This window comes from Ochotona curzoniae, unplaced genomic scaffold (genome assembly GCF_017591425.1).
Source record: "Ochotona curzoniae isolate NIBS_2020 unplaced genomic scaffold, NIBS_Ocur_1.0 contig_3332, whole genome shotgun sequence".
Taxonomy (NCBI): Eukaryota; Metazoa; Chordata; class Mammalia; order Lagomorpha; family Ochotonidae; genus Ochotona; species Ochotona curzoniae.
In genome coordinates, this window is record NW_024465816.1 from 1,055,384 (window position 1) to 1,079,063 (window position 23,680).

General features: G+C 38.5%; 1 protein-coding gene across 11 annotated transcripts in view; it reads left to right on the plus strand.

The window, feature by feature from the left end:
- The window catches only part of N4BP2L2 (NEDD4 binding protein 2 like 2), a 67,920-nt gene that overhangs the window by 14,186 nt on the left and 30,054 nt on the right, over window positions 1-23,680 (plus strand). For 5 of the 11 annotated variants that reach the window (XR_005883831.1, XM_040979801.1, XM_040979803.1 and 2 more), the window contains exons 3-6: window positions 1,554-1,678; window positions 6,005-6,093; window positions 6,464-6,540; window positions 10,449-10,598. Coding sequence is in view for 10 of the 11 variants with exons in the window: in XM_040979801.1 (XP_040835735.1) it covers window positions 1,554-1,678; window positions 6,005-6,093; window positions 6,464-6,540; window positions 10,449-10,598 (441 nt within the window). In the remaining variant the exon portion in view is untranslated. Of the gene's footprint in view, window positions 1-1,553; window positions 1,679-6,004; window positions 6,094-6,463; window positions 6,541-10,448; window positions 12,306-23,680 lie in introns of those variants that run through there. The other 6 variants (XM_040979810.1, XM_040979806.1, XM_040979811.1 and 3 more) reach the window with 6 other exon arrangements.

Here is a 23,680-nt window from a genome sequence, read left to right on the forward strand (position 1 = left end):
AATAATTAAGTTTAGGGCCCGGCGCAATGGCCTGGTGGATAAAGTGCTTGTCTTGAATGTGCCCAGATCCCATATGGGTGCCGGTTCTAATACCGGCAGCCCTGCTTCCCATCCAGCTCTCTGCTTGTGGCCTGAAAAAGCAGTTGAGGATGGCCCAAAGCTTTGGGATCCTCCTAATGGGAGACACGGAAGAGGCTCCTGGCTTCAAATCGCTTGACTCGCCATTTTGATCACTTGTGGAGTGAATTATCTGACAGAAGATCTTCCTCTTTGCCTTTCCTCCTCCTCCCTATATATTTGCCTTTCCAATAAAAATAAAATAAGTCTTTAAAAAAATTTTAAAAATTACTAGCATCTTAAAAATTAGATGCTAATAAAATAATAGAATGAAAGTAAAGGAAACATGGCGCGTACAGGAACTATGATGTCTGATTCCCGGCACTGCTGAGTGTGGTTGTGTTATGTGCTTGATTATGATCAGTGCTGCCTGAGCGTTGGTTTAGAAAGCTAGTGGCATGGGATTTTTTTTATATTCTAGATTATTTGTGCAATGAAATAAAATGCCAAATATGTTAAGTGGATACATTTAAGAAAAAAATTGTTGTTGTTTTTTAAAAAGGAAAATTCAGCTTAGCCTCCAAAAGAACTACTTCATGAAACCATGAATTTAATTTAAAATTCTATAAGAGTGTATATATTTATACACTGATTTTATACCTGTCTGTTTTAATTTTGTTATAAATTTGATGTTATTCAAAAAGAATGCAAATTATTAAAATGTGTGAATATGTTTTGATGCAAAAAATTGTATTTCATGATACAGTGCATCCTCAGAAAGTTGTTGTCATAAAAGATTGCATGGATATCAAAAAGATTTTTTTTTTAAGGTTTTCTTATTTGAAAGAGTTACAGAGAAAGGGGGGAGAGAGAGAGAGGAAGATTGAGAGAGGGATAGATTGAGACGTTCAGTGCTCGGTGCATTGGTTTACTCCCCAGGTGGTTGCAGTGACTTGGTTTAGGCCAGTCCACGAGCTGGGAACTCTTCTGAGTCTTCTTTGTGGTTGCAGCGGCCCAAGGACTTGGCCCTCTCCAGCCGCCTTCCCAGGCTGTTAGCAGAGAGCTGGAGTGCAAGTGAAGCTGCTGTGACTCTGCCAACACGCGTTTGGGGATGGCCGGCGCTGTACGCAAAGGCTTTGTCATCTATGCTATGGCACTGACCACTAAATTACCAAAATATTTTTCACTTAAATAAAACTTTGTTTTTAATTGGAAAGGCAGATTTACAGAAAGGAGAGACTGAGAGGGAAAGATCTTGCATCCTCTAGTTCACTCTCTAAATGGCCTCAGTGGCCAGAGCTGAGCCAATCTGAAGCCAGGAGTCTCCCATGTGGGTGCAGGATCCCAAATTACATATTTAAGTGTGAAGTGTTGTTATATTTGCAGTATACTTACAGGTAAGTGCCAGAAATTCATTTGATAGTACTTCCTTTGTGGTTTATTTTGGTGACTGCAGATTTTATAAATGGCACCTTTATAATTTCTTTTATTAACAGCATTCTGCTTGGTCAGAGTCGTGACGGCATTGTGTTCAGCACTGATGACTATTTTCACCATCAAGATGGGTACAGGTATAATGTTAATCAGCTTGGTGATGCCCATGACTGGAACCAGAACAGAGGTTTGTTTTGGACCAAGTCTTCTGGGATAGAATATTTGATTGGGAGTCAAAACACATATTTGTTTTAGAAGCAGTCTCAACTCAGCTGGATGATTTTGACAAGACATTTTTAAATAGCTTTGAAACCCAAGCTCTCTATTTATTAGAGATGGAGAACCTATCTGATAAAACTTGCTGTGAAAATCAGAACTTAGATAAAAAATTTATAAATTTATAAATTATAAATACTATATTGATGTAAGCCATCAAAAGTTGAGGCATGGGTTATTTTAGGCAGTGTTATTTTGTATTTTTCATAATATCTAACTTACAAAATGTTGATGTATATAACTTCTTATTTCCTTGAGTAATGTTTATATTTTCCAAATTTAGCATAAGGATTCTGAATATTTTTCTTATTGATATTGATATGCTAGGAACCAGTTAAATACATTTTTTTTTAGAGTACATGAGTTTATTACAAACAATCGTTTTTAATCTGGCAGCATATTTGAATCACTTGGGATATATATATATTTATATTTATATTTGTATTTGTATTTATATTTTAATTTGGGGAGATTTTAGTAAGACTTACTCCTGTCCCTCAGCCCTGTAGATTTTGATTTTAATTGATTTGGAGTGGGAGAAAAATAAGATACAGATGAGATAAGATGTATATATTTGGTGTGTGTGTGTATAAATTATTTAGATTATTTTTTTTTTATTTAATTTGCAAGGCAGTTAGAGATTTTTCCATCTTGCTGGTGTTCTGTGCTGATGGCTGTAATGGCTGTTACTGGGCCAGGTCAAAACTAGTATCCAAGAAGCTTGCTGGGGTTTCCACCTGAGTGCTGGGAGCCAGACTCTTGAGCCATCTTCCATTGCTTTTCCATACTCATTCACAGACATCTAGATTTTAAATGAAGCAGCCAGTACTTTTGTGGAATGTTGTCATCACAGGCATTGGCCTCACCTGCTCTGCCACGATGCTAGCATAGATAATTCTTTTGTTGTTGTTGTTATTGTTAACATAGTTGAGAAGGATGTATGCCTATGTGGAACTCTGATTACAGTGGGAAGTGTCAAGGCATGGGGGAAACAGATGATTCTAACATACAATCACTAAAAAATTATTGGTCTGAAATTCTGTAAATAAATTCATTTAAGTTATTTTTGAAACTTGTCTTGGATAAACATACAAACATGTGGAGGTAAAAACAGATTCCCTTTAATAGAATCACTCCCCAAATGCCTGCAGCAGCCCCCGCAAGGCGAAGGCATGGAGCCAAGGGCGCCGTAAGTTTCATTAGTGGAGGTGTGTACTGCAGTGTGTCTTCTCTTCCTGGGATGCTAGGTATCTATGAGAATATATGTATATACACGGTTAACTACATATCACATAGATATGTTTAAGACAGAATTGTGAAGGTTAAGGAGTAGTAACTATGATGTGATAAATATTTGGGAAATGTCTGAAAATTCCAAAAGAAATTTAGAGGTTGGGTCATAAACAAGTTCTGTTACAGTTACCAGTGTAATGCTATCATTTTCTACTGCTCTATTTCCAATCATAGTGATCAAATCTTCCATTAAAAAAATTCTTACAAGCATAACTATCCTACTGTTTGACAACTAGATTATATGAAAGGAGTTGTGTCCTACCAAAGGATCTCATTTAAGGAGATTATCTTCTTTTCATATATAATCATGATCCATTACCACAATTCAATGCACTGCCAAAAAAAAAAAAATACCAAGACCTCGTATGTGAACACCTGGCTAACTAGAAAGGCTGGATTCCTTAAATAACCACTATACTGTGAGGAAAAAAGGAAACATGGGGATGTTTTTGATTTGCAAGTATTCTAAAATTAATTACAATTCTTCTAATGCTAAACATGAAGCTGATTTTCCCGAAAGAGTGCCTGATGTTGAAAGGCATTCAGATAACATTTGCTGAAAAGTTTTGATTTTGTCCTAACAATCGTGCTTAGAATTTTCAGAATGTTTAATGATTGTTAGATTACATTATCTCAAAAAAAAAGGTTTTAAAAAAAAGTCTGAGAAAGTCCTTTTTGTTACATTGGCAAGAAAGACCATCAGTAGTTTATTAAGATACCATTAATCACTGCAGCAAGTATAGTTAGCAGAATTCACATTTCATAAATGTTTTATTTATAAATTTAAAGGAAACAAACACGGAGACCTGCTGTATCACTCTCCAGGACTGGGAGAGGCTCAAGCCAGGAGCCTGGACCTCAGCATGAGTATCCTACTGTAGAATAGAGACTAGCATACCAGGAAAAGAAGATAACATTGCAGTATGCACTCTATCCCCGCATCAGAGGAGAAATCCAATGAAATTGATAAATTACAACCTGACAATAGGATACTAGATTGTACCATTGTCTTTTTCCTCAATGCCATGATTCACCTAAATAGCAGAATGGTGGACTTGTGATTGTTGCTCAAGGACTACACTATTATAATAATGTGGGGGAAAACAGTTGGGAAGGGTGGAGGGGAGAAATCCCTGTGCCTATGAAACCATATCAAGAAAAAAACAATAAATATTTATATTTTCCTTAGGTTGAATTCAGTAGTTTGAATTCTGTATCCCTAGAAAATAATTATAGCATTGCATTTCATTATTTTTGTAAGATATATTTTTTTATATATTGGAAAGTCAGATTTACAGAGAGAAGGAGAGACAGAAAGATCTTCCATCTGCTGGTTAACTCCTCAAATGGCAGTAATGGCAAGAGCTGAGCTGATCTGAAGCCAGGAGCCAGGAGCTTCTTCTAGGTCTTCCACGTGGGTGCAGGGTCCCAGAGCTTTGGGCTGTCCTCTACTGCCTTCCCCACCAGCAAGCAGTGAGCTGAAAGGGGAATGGAGCAGCCAGAACACAAACTGGCTCCCATATGGGATCTCGATGCATGCAAGGTGAGGACTTTTATCTGCTAGGACATTATGTCAGGCCCTGGGTTATTTTTCTTAATGACAGTCTGAAGGGTGTAGCTACTCCTGTCATTAGCAGTGGCTTATTATGACTGTAATTCTTACCTCATATTAGAAGCTGTGGCCTCGGGATAGGGACATGTAGTTTAGCAAAGTTCTTATCTACCTTACTAATCCATTTGAAAATCTAACCTTTTTTTTTTCATATAGGCCTTATTTTTTTTTTTTTGCTTGTACATTTTAGAAAATAGGGAAATACAGATAAACATCGGATACAAATATTCCCACCTCCTACAGATAATATCTCAGGAAATCTTCCCAGTTCTCTATTTTATTTAAGATTTGTTTATTTGAAACACCTAGTGACAGAGGGAAAGACAAAGTTGGGAAGAGAGAGATCTTCTGTCTGTTGGTTCACTTCACAGATGACCAGGCAAATCCAGGAGCCAGGAAATCCATTCTGCTCTGCTACATGGATCCAGATCTCCATTTTAAAAATCTGTTTTCATTTTGTTTGACGAGTAGGAGACGGAGAGAGGAAAAAGGGAAAGAGAGAAAATGGGTGAACAGCAGCATGTCTTCCCCTGGGATTCACTTTGCAGATACCTGCCACATCTGCCTGGGGTTTGACCAAGCTGAAGGCAGGAGTGGCATCCAGGTGTCCCTGTGGGTGTTGGGGCCCTGAAACATGAGCTGAAGCTTGCCTTCCATGGTGCACATTAGCAGGAAGCCGGATCTGCGTTGGAATAGCCCAGACTCTTACCAGGCATTCTGATGTGGGATGTGTGTCCCAAGTGGTTGCTTAGTCCACTGCACCACAGTGCCCACTGCCCTTGTCCCTTTCTATCTCCCAAAATACTTATAAATTTAAAAGAAACAAACACTTCTCAACAATGAGCATCCAGTCCAGAGAATATGCTCAGCGTGTCGTATGTGTATTTTCATCTAATGCAAGTATTTTTATTTTTTTCATGACACTCAAGAAACTGTACATTTTTTCTAAGTTTTATTTGTTCACAAGCCGTAGGTTTGTAAGGGGCAGGGAGACAGAATGGGGGAGAGACTTGGACTGATTGATGATATGCATGGCGGTTGACTCCCTAAATGGCTGGGACTGCTAGGACCGGGGCATGCCAAGGCAGCGCGTGGAATGTCATCTTGGCCTCACACGCGGCCGGGCTGAGTAGTGTGGCCGTCATTACTCCTTTCCCAGCTGCATTTCCAGGGGGCTTGTTCAGAGGATGGCCAGGAGTTAAACCTAGTGATGGTCCCTGGCTTTAGATTTAAATATGGAAATATGTTGGTATTTTTAATGAGCATTCAACATTTATTTGTATATTTTAACTTAATCATGGCTTCTGTTTTTAAACTTTTTTCTTATTTCAGCAAAACAAGCTATTGATCAGGGGAGATCTCCAGTTATAATAGACAATACTAATACACAAGCTTGGGAAATGAAGCCATATGTCGAAATGGTAAATATGAAATCATGAATGCTTTCATTTTTATTATTACTAGTAGGTTTTTTCCTGAATTTTAAAATTCTCGTTACTTTCATCTTTATTATTCAAACATTTGTTCTTGTTTTCTGGAAAGATTTGTTTTCTGGCTAGCTTTTTTTTTTTAATATTAAAACTCTTTCTTGTTAAGGGATGTGTTCATGGTTTTGCCTGAATTTAAGGAGAATAACTTAATTTTTTCAAGTTCAATCTGAAGTTCATATTATTTTACAGAATAATGTTTTGCTTGGTTGGGCAATTTTAGAGGTGTTAATCTAAATGACTGCCTTCTTGTACCTGAAGACACATTGCCTGGGTTTTGTTTTCTTTCCTTTCCTCTGTGTAGGCCATAGGAAAAGGATACAGAGTAGAGTTTCATGAGCCTGAGACTTGGTGGAAATTTGATCCTGAAGAATTAGAAAAGTAAGGCACTTGAATTTTATTGGATCCTTGTTTTTCTTTCACTTTTCATTAACATTGTCAGTTTGTTTGCTAGCGTTTTGCTTGTTGTTATGAGTAGGGACTGTTTCTTTTGCTTAAAGGAATAGTTAAAATGTTTGAGTAACCTTGCCTTATTAAGTTTTATTTCCCTTTGTTATGTGACTTCTTATTTCATAGTTTCTTGGATTTTAGTTGATGTGTAGGAATTTTATAAAGTAAAATTTGGCTCTCCGCTGTTTTTTCCCTGTGTCATTACTCTGTATTACCAGTCTGCAACCATCTCCTTTGTATTTTCAGTTTCATCTCCTGCGTGAGCCTTCGTGCTCTTCATTCTTTACTACTCCAAGTTCAGACTCCTATGCCTATATCCTTGGTAACAGCATGTTTTAGAATTCCTACTCTTTGGAATTTTTTGAAAGTGGCCTAGTGGATATTCCTAATTGTAACATTACATGGAGTTTGGGACATAATGTCATAACCAAACATCTTGTATATCTGCAGCGAAGGATGACGTGTTGGTGTCATAACAGTTCTGCACGCAGCACCAATTCTGGGCGGGCTGTGCTGCCAGCTGACTGAGGTCTGCTTAGGTTTATTACGTGTGAGTTAGCAGAAGGCTGTTTTCAGAGCTTGCTAGATGTCAGAACTTGGGCTGGGAGTCTGGGTTTGCATTACTTTCCCCCAGCTTCTGCTTTGTTCTTTTATTCTTACCTCACTGCTGTTGCTGACAGTGGCTCTTCTTTCTCCACTTGCATTATGTCCTCCTTTTGGTTGCAAGTTTTTTGAGGTATAATTGACATATTTCACAACTAGTATACTGTAAACATACAGTTTAGTGGTTTTTTTTTTTGGTTTCATTCAAATTTCTGCATCTATTACAAATTTTAAAACAAGTTTTTTGCTCCTTTCTCAATTTTTGCTCTTCTAGCTTCATAGCTGCTAATTTAATTCTTTCCCCTCTGCCTTCATACCTTTGGCCGCTTTGTTTCTGATTTTGTGCCATGTGTTCACTAGATCGACAGATTTAGTAATGTTAATATATGATATTATTTATGTGCCTGAGTGTGTTTGTAATACACCTGCTGCTGAAGAGACAGCGATGTAAAACTAAAGATCCTTGAGTTATGTTGAATAAGTGAGTGATGAATTTGTCATATAGTTAGAGCTTCATTTATATTTGAGGAACTATTGATATTAATTTTTAATGTTAAATTGAATTTATATAAGTTGCTTTAATTGATACCTGGCATGACTTAATCTCACTAAGAATTTATTGAGTCATTGTTATATCAGGGTGTAATCTTATTTTCAGCTTCAGGTTTCTTTATCTTTCTTCTTTGTTTTCTGTTTATTTTGAATGTGAATGTGATATTTGAAAGTATGCATTAGTTTTGTGTCTTTTCTGGGAAAAATGAATTGACACCAGAGCTATAGTATTAAATGTAAAATACGTTCATGTTTTGCCATGTCCAAGGTAAGGTTATAAAAAAACGTGATAAAATAAATTGTCAAAAGTTTTTTTGAAAGAGTGACTTACAAGCCACTTTATTTTTCCATAAAAATTCACAAATAAATACGTAAAATACAAATACAGAGCTAAGCAGTGTCCTTTCCTAGCAGATACGTATATGTCAGTCACCTGTGTTGTGGAGCCTTAGCAGCTCTTCGTGTTCTTCCCAGTCATGATTACCCTTTGTTTCTTGGTAATCACAGTTACTGTCCACTTTTTAGAAATTTTGCTATAGCATATTTCACCCTGACACTACAACTTTTCCCTTTGTTCGAACAGTCCTTTCCTTACCATTACAAAGAGTCTCCAAAATAGTTTATGTATATATATATTATTATATAATTGTAGGTTAGGGCATGACCCAGGGGCCTACTGGCTAAATCCTTGCCTTGCAAGCTCCAGGAGCCAGTATGGGCACCAGTTCTTGTCCTGGCTGCTCTACTTCCTGTCCAGCTCCCTGCTTGTGGCTTGGGAAGGCAGTAGAGGATGAGAGATCCACAGGAAGCTCTTGGCTCACGGCTTTGGACTGGCTCAGCTTTGGTCATTACTGCTATTGGGGAGTGAATCAGCAGATGGAAGATCTTTCTGTCTTTCTCTCTGTAAATATGCGTTTCCAATAAAAACAAATCTGAAAAAACAACAAGGGGCCTGGCGCAACAGTGTAGCACCTAAAGTCATTGCCTTGAACGCACCAAAATCCCATATGGACGCCGGTTCTAATCCTGGTGGCCCCGCTTCCCATCCAGTTCCTTGCCTGTGGTCTGAAAAAGCAGTCAAGAACTACCCAAAGCTTTGGGACCCTGCACCTGTGTGGGAGACCCGGAAGAGCTCCTGGCTTCAGGTTAGCTCAGCTCCAGCTGTTGTGGCCACTTGGGGAGTGAACCATCAGAGGGAAAATCTTCCTCTCTGTCTCTCCTTCTCTCCTCCTCTCTGTATATCTGCCTTTCCAATAAATAAATATATATTAAAAAAAAAAGACATCAGCTCAGTGCTACTATTGGAGGCACTTTAAAAAACAACTACAACAACAAAAAACACTATGAATTTAAAATTTACTTCTAACTTAAGTTTACATTTGATTTTATATGAACCTTTTCAGATACACTCCTGTTTGGGTGAGATATCCAAACTGTTGTCTCTAATAATGATTTGATATTGATAGCATGATTTTTTCCTCCAAGATTTTATCTATCTCAATGACAAGCGTGACGGAGGGGTCATCCGTCCACTGATTCACTAACCCAGATAGCCGAAGCAGCTGTGCTGAAGCCAGGTGCCCAGAACTCCGTCTGCTCTCTCACTGGGAGGCTGGACCCAAAGTCCTTCAGCCATTATCCCCTGTTGTCTCAGTTGCAGGGAGCTGGGTTAGAAGTGGAACAATGAGAACTTCATCCAGCACTTGGGTGTGGGGTGCTGGTGTCTCAAGCAGTGGCTTGATTCACTTTGCCTTCAGTACTAGCTCTCATGATGATGACTTTTTAAAATGATACAGAGACTGTCCTGTAACAACTTCTAAAAAGTCATGAATACTTTTTTTTTTTTGTAAGTTCTGGAACCATTTGATTCTTCTGATACTCTTTCTTTTTTTTTTTTTTAATATTTATTTGTTTTTATTGGAAAGGTAGATATACAGAGAAGAGGAGAGGCAGAGAGGAAGATCTTTTGTCAGCTGATTCACTCCCTGAGTGGCTGCAATGGCCAGAGCTGAGCTGATCCGAAGCCAGGAGTCTGGAGCTTCTTCTGGTTCTCCCAGGATCCCAATTCTTTGGGCTGTCCTCGACTGCTTTTCTGAGGTCACAGGCAGGGAGCTAGATTTGAAGTGGAGCAGCCAGGACACAAACCAGTGCCCATAAGAGATCTTGGGTGCACAAGATGAGGATTTAGCCACTAGGCTACCATGCCAGGCTTGTCTTCTTAGTAATCTTTAAGTAGTGTTATTGAAAGAGGCCTTTGGAACAATGGCCAGTTCACAGTTTAAGGCTCTTGTGTTCTGTATCATGCGTTGGGTCAAATCCTAGCACCGCTCTCTATTTTGGCGCCTTGCTAATGTGCACTCGGGCAGGCAGCAGGTGTAATTGGGTCTCCAGCAGCCACATGAGAGATTTCTCTTGAGTTTGGTTTTGCCGAGTCCTGGCTGTTATATGCATTTGGGGAATAAAATAATACATGGTAGGTCCTGTGTCTGTGTCTATCTCTTTGCCTTTCAAAAATAAATAAATAAGTAAAATCTTTGAAAAATATGTTTTAAAAATGTTGAGACCGGCAATAATATTTTTTCTTGTAGAGTATCATTTGGAATCTGTTTTGTGACTCATAAAGTTTAATGTCTGGGTTTTTGCATTCTAACCAGATAATTAAAATCCTTTTCTCTTTTTGGTAGGAGGAATAAACATGGTGTGTCTCGGCAGAAGATTGCTCAGATGTTGGATCGTTATGAATTTCAAATGTCCATTTCCATTGTAATGAATTCAGTGGAACCACCACAGAAAAGCACACAGAGACCTCCTCCTCCTCCACCAGGGAGACCGAGGTGGGGAGGCTCTCTAGGCTCACATAATCACATCTTTGTCCCAGATGGTCACTGAGTTGACTGTTTTCAGCTAAAATGTTGGTTGCTTGCCCTTGAAAAACAGTATTGAGCCTGTCTTGAAGTTTAAATAGTTCTAAATAATAATAAAAAAGGCTACACTGCCTCACTGTTCCCAGTGAGTTGTTTAAATTCTAAACTGCGAATAAAAATTATTAAATTGTATTTTAAATGTTTTTATATCTTCTGTTGTAATACTTTTTGGTTATTATAAAAATGCTTGAGTAGAATGGATAGGAACTAGTATGATTTTGTGCAATTTTAAACCAATTTTACCTATTTTGCAAATAAGGCTGAACAGTTTTTTAGTAGTTAATACTAAAACTTAACTTTTCATAAAGCTTGTATTTTTTCTTCACTACCTTAAATATGCAAAAACTTAATGCCTTGTTAACAGGGTACTTTAGTTGATCCCACTACTCATTTTGTGTCAGCTGCCTGAGGAGTTTTCTCTATGTAATACATGTTTATTACATAATCTATACATAATACTCATCTTACTAGGTCGCAAGCCATTTGCCTAGCCATGGTTGGGATACAGAGAAATCATTATGTAGCTAGAAGAAGCTTCTGAAATAATTCTGATATTCTGCTTCTCTCTACTCAACTTAATGCAGTAAAATTTGGAATCGTGGTTTTGCATTGGTCATAATGTTTATTCTATAGAATATTATATTTTTGATCTAAGTTTGCCATAGAACCAAAACTATTTATTTCATTGGATAGTCTATTAGATTGTGGTTTCTTTATTTCAAAATTGAAAACAGGTGAAATTTATTTTGGAGGTCTTCTATTGAAATTCATTCTCTGCCATCAACCAGTTTTTGATAGATTATCTTAGATCATTACACATTTTTCTTTGCAAAATGAGGAAAGAAGCACTACAACATCTCTACCTTTGTTTTCAGTGTTTTATAAGAAATATTCCTTTAATCTCTGTTGTTTAGGGGAAATCCCAACTAAGTATAATCCTATCAAAAATCATACTGTTTTATATATTTCAATTGATAATGTTATGTGGTCTTTCTCCTAAACTAGGCCGTCCCGAATCCCAGACTTTTTTTTTCATGTTTTGTTTTAAAACCTTTTGTTGTTTTCCGCTGTAAGTTTTTTCCTATATCCTTATTATATTTTTTAAGATCTGAGATGGAAACTAAATACAGTACTGCAATAAGTTCGTTATTATATTGCCTTTAGTGAAGTAATATAATTTCTGTGTACTGTTGCCTGCTTTTTGCATGTGAATATATATTACCTTGCTTTACCTTAACATTCGTATGTTTGTACATGTTTGTTCATCTTAACTAAATATGTTGTAGAAATATGCTAACTCATTTTTTGTGTGTAAATATATACATTTATATTTATACACACATATATACATGTCTTTCATCCATGTTTTCATTCTTTCAGAGTAAAATTTTTTGATATTAAGTCTGTGTATCCAGTATTTCATTATGTACAATGTTACAGAGGATTTTATTTAGGAATAAGTGAGCCAGCTGTTACACTATATGTTTTCTTTTTCTTCTAACTATATATAATTTCCTTAAGGAGTAATACTCTTGTAAAACAGTTAACCAAACTTATATTGAGGAAGTAAAAGATTGTGTTTGGGAGAACAGTGTGAGGAAACATGTTTATATTAGCTGTTAAGCATAAACAGATTTTGACATTTATTACAGACCGAGTTTCATCTGCTAATATTTTTGAGTACTATTTAATAATTATTGTTCCAGAGATCATTAATCATTACCAACTAACTTTTTAAGGCTACAAATACTTATGAGTGAAGCAGGGAAATTGACATTCTGAAAAATTTAAGATTTTTTGAGTAAAAACATAGTTTATAGTTTTTCTAAACATGGTAACAAGTCATGGTTTATAAAGAATAAGCAAAGGAGGTACCAGAATCGCTTGTAAATCATTGCTTGGTACTAGAAATATTAGAATGTGAAATTTACCACTTAATAATTTTGTGTAAGATTTTTTTCTTCTATTTGGTTAGAACTGTGTAGTTCCCTCATTCTGTCTCTGTCTCTCTCCATGTGCTGGTCAAGCTGCCCTCGCGACCCTGGCATCTCATGTGCATACTAGTGGGATTCTCAGCTGCTCCACTTTCTCATTTAGCTTCAGGTTTGTGTGCCTGAGAAAGTAGTGAATGATGCCAAGTGCTTGGGCTCCTGCCACCCGTTGGGAAGACCCAGATAAAGCTCTTGGCATCTGGCTTTGGCTTGGTCTACCTGAAGCAGTTGTGGCCTTTTGGGGAGTGAGCCAGTGGATAGAAGATTCTCTCATCCCTCCCTTTCTCTCCCCTCTTCTCCCATATCCCTTCCTGTTGCTCTGCCTTTAAAATAAATATTACTAGAAATAAAAGAAGACGACTGCTAAACAAAAATACAGTGAGATCTTCCATTTGCTGGTTCACTGCACATGTGGAACACAGGGGCTGCTTAGGCCATCTTCCTTTGCTTTCTCAGGCACATTAGCAGAGAATTGGATCAGAATTGAAGCAGCTAGAACTTGAACCAGAACCCATATGGGATTCTGGCATTTTAGGTGTTGGCTTACCATGCCACATTTCCAGCCCCTGGCTATAGTCTTAATGGAATTCCCCACTGGTATTTCTCACTTTGTTTTGGGCTCCCTATGGAAGAATAAAATTAATATTACTCACCATTTTTGTTATGTAGAATGTAGTTGCTGATTTGGATAAGATTGTGTGTGTGTGTGTGTGAGAGAGAGAAATTTAGACTTTTGTACATGGCATCCTCCTATTGCTAAGATGCTTCAGTGGTCATTAAGTTGAATTTTTGGTACTGCTTTTCTAATATATATTTTTTTAACTTTCATTTTACTAAAGGAAATGTTGACTTTTTATTGTTTTGTCTGTTTTAGAATAAGATCATTTGCAAAAAATTTGCTTGCATGTTTTGGTTGGCATAATAGGATTTATTTAAATATTTGAAGTTCTCTTACATTTTGTCCAATATAGATTATAGAATTTTTCAGATTTTTATATTGGTAAGTTTTGAAAGATTTCATAATTTCAGAAGGTAAAAAAAAATTTGTTCTGATTATACTCATATTTTTTTTAACTTGGTAAAATTTTCTGATTTTCTGGGAATGGTTTTCTAATTATAAAGGAAATTGGTAGTGTTCAAAAAATAGAGTTGTTAATGTACTGTGCCTTGACCATATAGATTCTGCAGTCTTCATTGAAATCAAATGCAGTCACAAGGAGTAAAGTGGTATTAGTTTTGTTTTCATACCTGTAACTTTAATAAAGTAATACTTTAGCTTGGAATCATAACAGATGTTGGCTTGGCTTTGGTACTTTAAGTATTTGAAGTAAATAATCCAGTGGCTGTAGAGTGGACAGATTGAATTAATGGCTTTTAGGATTACTCTTTTTGGAATACAGTTTATCAGTACAAATTTGATGTGGTAAATCATCTGCTGCACCTGTGAATTTACTCAGAAGAAATCTTGGTGAGGACTTGGTGAGTCTCCTACTCAGTGGTGGTTTTCTTTCTCGTAATAGTAGTAAGTTTGTAAAAATAGATCCTGAAAAGGAAGAATTGATTATTGATGGTATCTTCTTATTAGTAGTAACTTTTTACTTTGTAAAGCTGTGTTTGGATTGATTCAGATTAGTTGATACATTGCCAGATGTTTGCAGTCTACAAAATTTTTACTGTTGCATGGTTTGTAAATTTCAAAGTATGAAATTTTTTTATTATGATTATCTGCATCTAAAGCCATGAACCTGCAAAACAGTGGTTGTAATTTTATACCAGTATCTTAGACTATAATAGGTGACTTAATTTTAGAAATAGAATATGCATGTGTAACAAACAGTAATTTTGAATATGCTTTCTATGAAAATCTTAAGCACATTGTTATGGTCCAGTGCACAGGAAGAAGGATGGAGTCGTATGCCTTACTGAAAATAAAACTTCAGGAAGCTTCAGGTTTTATGTACTTGTTCAAAGTTTTAGTCTTTTAGAGTGGTATCTTTTTATTTCTTTTTTTTTTTTTTTAAAGATTTATTTTTATTATTTTTTATTGGAAAGGTGGATATACAGAGAGGAGAGACAGAGAGGAAGATCTTCCATCCGATGATTCACTCCCCAAGTGAGCGCAACGGCCGATCCTATGCCGATCCGAAGCCAGGAGCCTCTTCCGGGTCTCCCACGCGGGTGCAGGGTCCCAAAGCTTTGGGCCGTCCTCGACTGCTGACTGCTTTCCCGGGCCACAGGCAGGGAGCTGGAAGGGAAGCGGGCTGCCGGGATTAGAACCGGCACCCATATGGGATCCCGGGCGTGCAAGGCGAGGACTTAACCACTTGCGCCACTGCGCCGGGCCCTATCTTTTTATTTCTTAAGAGATTTTTCGGTTTAGATGTTTTCATTGCCATTTCAGGGGGAATAGTTCTGATAAATGCATATGAGAATAACACTTCTCAATATAGTAATGTTTTTAGAAAGATTTCTTTTTTTTTTGTATCTGAGAGGCAGATTTACAGGGAGGAGAGACAGACATTTTGCATCTGCTGGTTCACTCTTCCAAATGCAGCAAAGGCCAGAGCTGAGCCTTCTAAGCCAGGAGCCAGGAATTTCTTGCAGGCTTCCCACACGGGTGCAGGGTCCCAAGGCCTTGGGCCATCCTCTGCTGCTTGCCCAGGCCATTAGCAGGGATCTGGATGGAAGCAGAGCAGCTGGGATTTGACCATGTGAGATGCTGGGGGATGCTGCAGGTGGAGGTTCAGCTTGCTAAGTCACCAGTGTGCTCCTCCACCCCCAAATATGGACTCTGTTAGTTTCAACAAGCGATCTTAAATTTCAGCGTGAATGAAGTATATTCTTTTAGGCAGCATATATTTAACTCTGTTTGACATCTAAGAACTAGCCAAAGATACCAGACATGTTACTTGCTTTGGCGAATACCTGAAGACTTCGTGTGGGAGCATTTGTCCAGTTGTTAACATTGCATTTGTATTTTTCATTGCACCGTGTGTGTGTGTGTGTGTGTGTGTGTGTGTGTGTGTGTGTGTGTGTGAATCCATGGGCTGATTTGGAAATTTTGAGAGCAGCTATCGAACGAGTTACCTTTCTATTAGTAACCAAGGATACAGAGTATCTGTTTATTTCTGCTTTAAAGAGTGTTTAAATGTTATTATTTGATGTATATTTTTACTCATCAGCTTATTGTTTTTCTAATGTTAATTTGAAAGGTAGAGTTACAGAGAGAGGGGCTTTCTATCCACTGGTTCACTCCCCAGGTGACCACAGTGGCTAGGACTGGACCAGACCAAAGTCAGGACCCAGCAGCTTTTCCAGATAATAAGGGCCCAGGTTCTTGGGTCATCTTCTGTTGCTTTTTTTAGGCCATTAACAAGTAACTGGATAAGAAGGGGAGCAGCAGGGTCCCCAACTGGCATCACTGTGGGTGCAGGTGGTGACTTAACTGCCTTGCTATGGTGCTGCCCCCCATTTGACAATTTTACAGGTGTTTTTAGGTGGGACATGTAAAACTTTTAGTTTTACATTAATTAATTATACATACATTAATTATACAACTTTTTGCCATGGTTTCTTTCTCTTTATTTATTTGTTTTTTCCTATTTTTGCTAATAGCATTAGAAGTCATGGTGCTTTTGTTTCATGGTGTTTTCCTGTATATATATTTCCTTTTTTTTATTCTACCCCTTTGCTGCTCAACTGTTTTCCTGTATTTTAACCTCATCACATTTTAGGTGAAGATATTGAAATGGTAAGTAACCAACAAAATTGGAGATAATCTCTCCTTCCTTCCTAATTTTCACTGACCTCATTCTGCTTTATAAACTTTAACTAGTTTAACTTACAGGCAAGTTAGTTTCCTGACCTCGTGCAAAATAAATTTTGATGTGAAGATTCTTGGAAGTAATTTGTAAAATTCACTTGCTGTGTTACTTGCTGATTAGGAATCCAATAAAAATTGCATGGTAGTTGGAAGTATGAAGTGGGTATTTTTTTAAACCATCTGAAGTAATTATTGTGATGATGGTCTAGCTGATAACTAGTTGTTGGGACTTTCACTATGCAGGTATGATTTTTGCTGTTGAAGAGCTGATTTGGAGGAAGATAATCCGATTTTGAGTTATACTTCTAAAAGTGATTATATTCTGCAATAAGCCATAGGAGTTTTATAGCAGCAAGCCTTAAGTAGTAATACTTACTTACGTAACTTATTTATTTGCCTAATACTTTTCAGTGCTAGGATCTAATCTAAATACGGTTATTTCTGTTCTATAAGGATTTTAGAAAGAAAAAAAGTTTAGCTCAAGCAACTTACCTAACATGATTTCTGTAGTAAGACAGCTGGCCAAGTCTGGGTCAGACCCACTAGGTCCCGTATGTAAGCCATAAGTTATTTTTTTTTTAAGATTTATTTATTTTTATTACAAAGTCAGATATACAGAGAGGAGAGAGAGAGAGAAAGATCTTCCGTCTGATGATTCACTCCCCAAGTGAAGTGCAACGGCCGATGCTGTGCCGATCCAAAGCCAGGATCCAGGAACTTCCTCCAGGTCTCCCACACGGGTACAGAGTTCCAAGGCTTTGGGCTGTCCTCAACTGCCCTCCCAGGCCACAAGCAGGGAGCTGGATGGGAAGTTGGGCTGCCGGGATTAGAACCAGCGCCCATATGGGATCCCGGTGTGTTCAAGGTGAGGTCTTTAGCTGCTAGGCCACACCGCCAGACCCCCTAAGTTATCGTTTTAAGTTTTAAGTTTCTTTCAAGTCAGGAAAGAAATGAGTTAGGCATTGATTGCATCTTTCTGATTCCTTTAATTTATAGTTAGAAAGTATATGGATTTTTCAGTGAAGTTGTTAGTGTCTGTTATTTAGAATTCTGTTTGTGGGAGTCAAGATTGAAAGAAGAAATTTATACGATTTAATGTTTATTTTCTAGAAATTATACATTGATATGATTGATAATCATGTTTTAACATCTTTTAAATTGCCTACACATGCTGCTCGTTTATTTTCTAGCCTGTTGTTGAAATGTATAGTATTCAATAAATAAATTATTGAGTTGTGTAACTTGGGCTCTTATTTACTAATAAAATTTTCAGGCAGCGGTTCCAAAAATTGGTCAACACTGTTTGTGTTTTTAATTTTTTTTGTTTTTACTTCAGTATGACTTAACTGTGTTATTAGTAGATGTTAGAGAAATTACATTAATTGTATGAATTTCTGTAGAATTAGAGGGGTTTTTCTTTTGTAATAATAGAAGTACATGCTTTCTTTTATGATGTTTTACATTAAGGTAAAGGGCAATGAAAAAGACATGTTTGGTTTATAAATATTATATTTAATAATTCTGTAAAGAAGGCCTGTAATTACTAAATGAAGAATTATCATTGTTGGGAATTTGCCAAATTTTGTTTTGGTTTTCCTAGGAAATTGTAAAATTCAGTCTTATTTGGCTTTGTTTAGTTCCTTTAGATTAAACTAGACTTTGTTTAGTTCCTTTAGACTAGCTTGAGGCTTTCTCTGTATTGGTCAAATATAGAATTTTGGTTACACTGGAAAGGGCATCATGAGAGAGAAATGATGTATAATTCATGGCTACATTAAGAGAGCTTTCCTTTTAGGAAACTGGAAATTGGTACAAAATGATGTTGGCATTATAGAACTAAAGTACACGGTACCACTGGATGATAGAGGAGTTAAACCTTTTTTTTTAAAAGATTTATTTATTTGTATTGCAAAGTCAGATATACCGAAGGGGGAGAGACAGAGAGGAAGAGCTTCCGTCTGATGAATCATTCCCCAAGTGATCACAATGGCTGTTGCTGTGTTGATCCAAAGCCAGGAGCCAGGAACCTCTCCCAGGTCTCCCACCGAGGTGCAGGGTCCCAAGGCTTTGGGCCATCCTCGACTGCTTTCCCAGGCCCAAAGCAGAGAGCTAGATGGGAAGTGGAACTGCCGGGATTAGAACCGGCGCCCATATGGGATCCCAGTTCAAGGTGAGGACTTTAGGTGCTAGGCCACCGTGGTGGGCTCAAAACATTTTAAAGAATGTAAGTAAATTGCTGTATTTGCAGGAAATGTGATGGAGTCTTCCGCAAGACAGTCAAGTAAATAGTGCAGAACGATTTTTTAAAATTCTGAGTAATGATAAGAAAGCAGTTGTTACAGCTAAAAGGATCGTAACCAAAAGTAATACATGGTCCCTTTGCAAGGGTAGATTGACAGAGAGAAGGAGAGCCAGAAAGATCCTTCATCCACTTGTTCACTCCCCAAATGGCCGCAATAACCAGAGATGAGCTGATCGAATGCCAGGAACCAGGAGCTGCTTCTTAGTCTCCTATACAGCGGCCGAGTCCCAAGGCTTTGAGCCATCCTATGCTGCTTTCTCAGGCCAGAAGCAGGGAGATGAATGGGATGTGGAGCAGCCAGGGCACAAGCCAGGTCCCACTTGGGATCCTGGCACTTGAAAGAGAATGATTAGTTGAGCCATCACCCCCCCCCTTCTGCCCACCCTTCTACTCCCAAACCTCTCCTCCCTGCTGCTGGAATTTTTAAAAATATTTATTTATTTCTTGGAAAGTCAGATATACAGAGAGGAGGAGGAGACAGAGAGGAAGATCCTCCGTCCGATGATTCACTCCCCAAGTGAGTGCAAGGGCCGATGCTATGCCAATCCGAAGCCAGGACGCAGGAACTTCTTCCTGGTCTCCCACATGGGTACAAGGTCCCAAAGCCTTGGGCTGTCCTCGACTGCCCTCCCAGGCCACAAGCAGGGAGCTGGACGGGAAGTGGAGCAGCTGGGATTAGAACTGGCGCCCATATGGGATCCCGGGCGTGTTCAAGGCGAGGAATTTAGCCGCTAGGCCTCTGCGCCACCGGGTCCCCCACTGCTGCAATTTTAAAAACTGCTAGAAGTCAGGGTATTAGGAATGTTACGTTGTTTTGAAGATTTAAGTACCAATGAAAGTAAAATTTTCAGTGGTCACTGCTGTGTCTTTGGAGCTTTGTTCTTTAATGTTTGATTGTTAAACCCAGTCTTCTGTCTGAACACAACCTTTTGAAATGAAGGAGAACAACTACTTTTGTTTAAAAGGATTTATTTATTTATTTATATTGAGAAGGCAGATTTATACATAGAGAAACAGAAAATTCTTTCATCTGCTGATTTGCTTACCAAAATGGCTGAAACTTCCTGAACTGAGCTGATCTGAAGCCAGAAGCTTCTTTCAGGTCCTCCAGTGGAATCAAGGTCCCAAGGCTTTGGGCCGTTCTCCTCTGCTTTCCCAAGCCGTAAGCAGGGAGCTTGATGGGAAGTGGAGCAGTCAGAACTGTCACTCATTTGGGATCCTGGTGCTTGCAAAATGAGGATTAGCCAACAGTGCCATTGCATCAGACCCAGACAACTACTTTTTTAGGCCAGTTTATAATATAGAGCATGATGTAAACTCGTCATAAAACTGATGAAACTCGTCATGTCTGATGACTTGTCATGGAAAGTGAGTCCAGGCTAGCTCTGAGGAAGGTTCACCCATTTAAGTGTATGAAATGCTATCATGAGAGCCTTTTGTTGTTAATTCAGCTTTACAAGTAGTCTAGAATTGTGGTTTTATGACCACAAAATTAAATCTTCACCATACAGGTAAGTGAATATAATGATGTTGAGGCTTTCAATGATCTGTTTGTTCTAGGGATATTGCAGAATTATTTTCTAGGGTTTTTTTTTCCTATTACAGAAGAATTCTGTTTCTGATAAATACTCTTAAGTATTTATCCTGATCTTAATAGTGAACCACAAAAAAACGTTCATAATCGTCTTCCGCAGCCCTTCTTTCAAAGAGCTATGATATAAAGTATAACTTTAAAAAAAATTGCTTGAATCTCTTTTCAGTTTGAATTTTATTTTTTTTTAATTTTTTAAAGCTTTATTTACTTGAAAGGCAGAGTGACATGGAAGAACAAAGGTTTTCCATCTGCTAGTTCACTGCCCAAATGACTGCAGCAATTGAAAGTGGACCAGGCAGAAGCCTGGGATTAGAACCGGCGCCCATATGGGATCCCGGCGCATTCAAGGCGAGTCAAGACCTTCCCATGAATGACAGGGGCACACGTACTTGGGTCGTCTGTTCTCCAAGGCACGTTGGCAGGGGCATAGATCAGCTGGGACTGGAATCTATTCATTAAGATGATAGTATTGAAGCTGTGTCTTAACCCACCGAGTAGTACAACACACCCTTTATTTCTGCTCATTGATAATAGGCATTGATACATACTGTAGCATAATTTTTATTTGAGAAATGTTGAACCATTGTTTGGCTTCACACTAAGTAGTCCTAGTTTAACTTGCCTCTAGTTGTTTTGTTGTTTTGGGGTACTTTGCATGATATTAATGGAAAGAACATATGACTAAATGGCAACCAGGTTCCACCACCATTTGTATATATATCCTGAAAAAGAGATTGACCCTCTTCAAAATGTATGCCTGCCACCTGTACCCTCTACTTCATTACTTTCCTCTTAAGGAATGTTTGTTGTCAGTTAATCTTTCTGTAATTTCAACTTATCCAAAGCTGTTTTTATTGATATTGAAACATTTGTTTTATCTTTGAAAGTCCTGCTTTCGACACAACTCATTTACAGCCAGATTTCTCTGAAGAACTGTCCTCCTTTTTCCCTTTTTCCATCACATATCACAGATAGATTCTGTCACTATCCCTCTGTGACATTTTAAGATCTCTAGAATGTTCTATATTGATGAGCTTTACTCATTGCTTATCCCCTTCTACTCAACAAGCATTTGATGCAATCTTTTTTAATAAGGATTTATTTATTTTTATTGCAAAGTCAGATATACAGAGAGAAGGAGAGACAGAGAAGATCTTCTGTTTGATGGTTCACTCCCCAAGTGACCTCCTCAACGGCCAGTACTGTGCCAATCCGAAGCCAGGAGCTCTTCTGGGTCTCCCACACAGGTGCAGGTCCCAAAGCTTTGAGCCATCCTTGACTGCTTTCCCAGGACACAAGCAGGGAGCTGGATGGGAAGTGGGGCCAGCAGGATTAGAATTGGCACCCATATGGGATCCTGGCACATGCAAGGTGAGAACTTTAGCCCTGGGTCCCCTCTAGGTCATTTTTTTTACTTTTAGTTTCCTGTGGTGTGATCTGATTTCTCACTAGACATGATAGTCTTCCCTCTGTTAGGTTGCTTCTGTTAACATTCTGTTAACATTTTTTTTAGGATATGTCCTTTGAATTCCCAATATACTTGGCTGCCTACCTGGTATTTTCACCTGTAAGCCTTATTACCTACTCCTGTGGAATCCTTAATTTCTCTAAATAGAGTGTAAGTCTTCCTGGGACTGCTTTCTGTTTTAATACACAAGATATTTGGGAATTTTTTTCCATGTTTTGTTTTACCTTGATTTTTTTTTAATATAATTTAAAAAAATATTTATTGGAGCGATAGAAGGAAAAGTGCTCCCAGGTACCTATTCATTCCCCAAATACTCAAAATGTGGGAGCTAGGATTCCAGTCCAGGAAAACAGCTGTTTGAGCCGTTGCTCTGTCCTTTCCCAGGCAGCTGGAGTCAGGTACTGAAGCCAGGAAATGAACCCAGGTGTTCTGGTAGGAGCTACAGACATCCTAACTAGTGTTAACTGCAAACAGCCACCACGTCCTTTTCATTCCCTCTCTATCAGAGGGTTTCTGTGGATTTTGCCTTCTAAGTAATTTGATGTTCATTGTCACTCGATGGAGATTTCACAAAGTAAAATAGCAGTTACCTGTGTGAATCAGCACTTTTGAAGCCCCTGCGTCTTACTTCTGCCATCGTGATATTTTGCAATCTTTCCGGGAGCGGGCGTTCAGCCTGGCAGTTAGGGTGCCCACATTCCACATCTGCGGGCCTGAGTTTACTTCCCTGCTCTGGTTCAGCTCCAGCTTCTTGGAAGACCTGAGTCGCTTCTCTGATTCTGAGCTTATCATTCAGCCCCCATGGATGTGGGCATTTAGTGAGTGGACCAGCAGCTAGGAGCTCTGTGTTTCTCTGCCTCTCAAATAAACTGTAATAATAATATGTTTCAAGTTGCTTCCCATTGCTCCTAGAATTAAGGCCAAATACCGTAAGATAATTGAGATCCTGGACTATGTGCTGAGTCTTCTATAAAACCTCATGTTTTATCGCACTTCTCTGTGTTCTAGTTTTATTGACCACATCTGAGTTCCTTGACTATATTATATACTTTTCCATGTCCTAAAAAGTTCTCTATGCACATATCTTTTTTTTGTGTGTGTGTTGTCTTATTTTGCTTGGAAAGTCAGATTTAAAGAGAAGGAGAGATGGAGAGAAATTTCTTCCATGTGCTTGTTCACTCCCCAAGTGACCACAACAGCTGGAGCTGAGGTGATCTGAAGCCAGGAGCCTGGAGCCTGGAGCTTCTTCTGTGTCTCCAACGTGGGTGCAGGGTCCCGAGGCTTTGGCCCATCCTCCACTGCTTTCCCAGGCCACAAGCAGGGAGCTGGATGGGAAGTAGAATAACCAGGATAGAACTGGTGCCCATGTGGGTTCCCAGGTGTACAAGGTGAGGACTAGCTGCTAGGCTACTGCGCTGGGCCCACATACCCCTTTTATGTCCATCCTTCAGTTTTGAGCTCCTTAAGGAAGTCTTTTTGATCGTAACTGTCTTGATGGTGCCCAAAATACATTTCAAATGGCCTCATGTACTTTTACCTGCTCAAGTATGGTTATTTTCCCTTCCACTGTTTTTAAGTTCTATGAGTTAGGGATCAGATAGCGGGGGGCTAAGAAAAACTAGTATTCTGTTTTCATGGAATAATGTTAAAATGAGTAATTCTAGCTTCTTACTGTTGGATTGTCGTTTCCCCCTACCACCCATTTCTATATTGAGACCCTAACCCCTTCCTAGTGCCTAGAATATGTCTGCATTTGGACTTAGAACCTTTAGAGAGAGAATTAAGATAAATAAGACCTTGTAGATGAGCAGCAA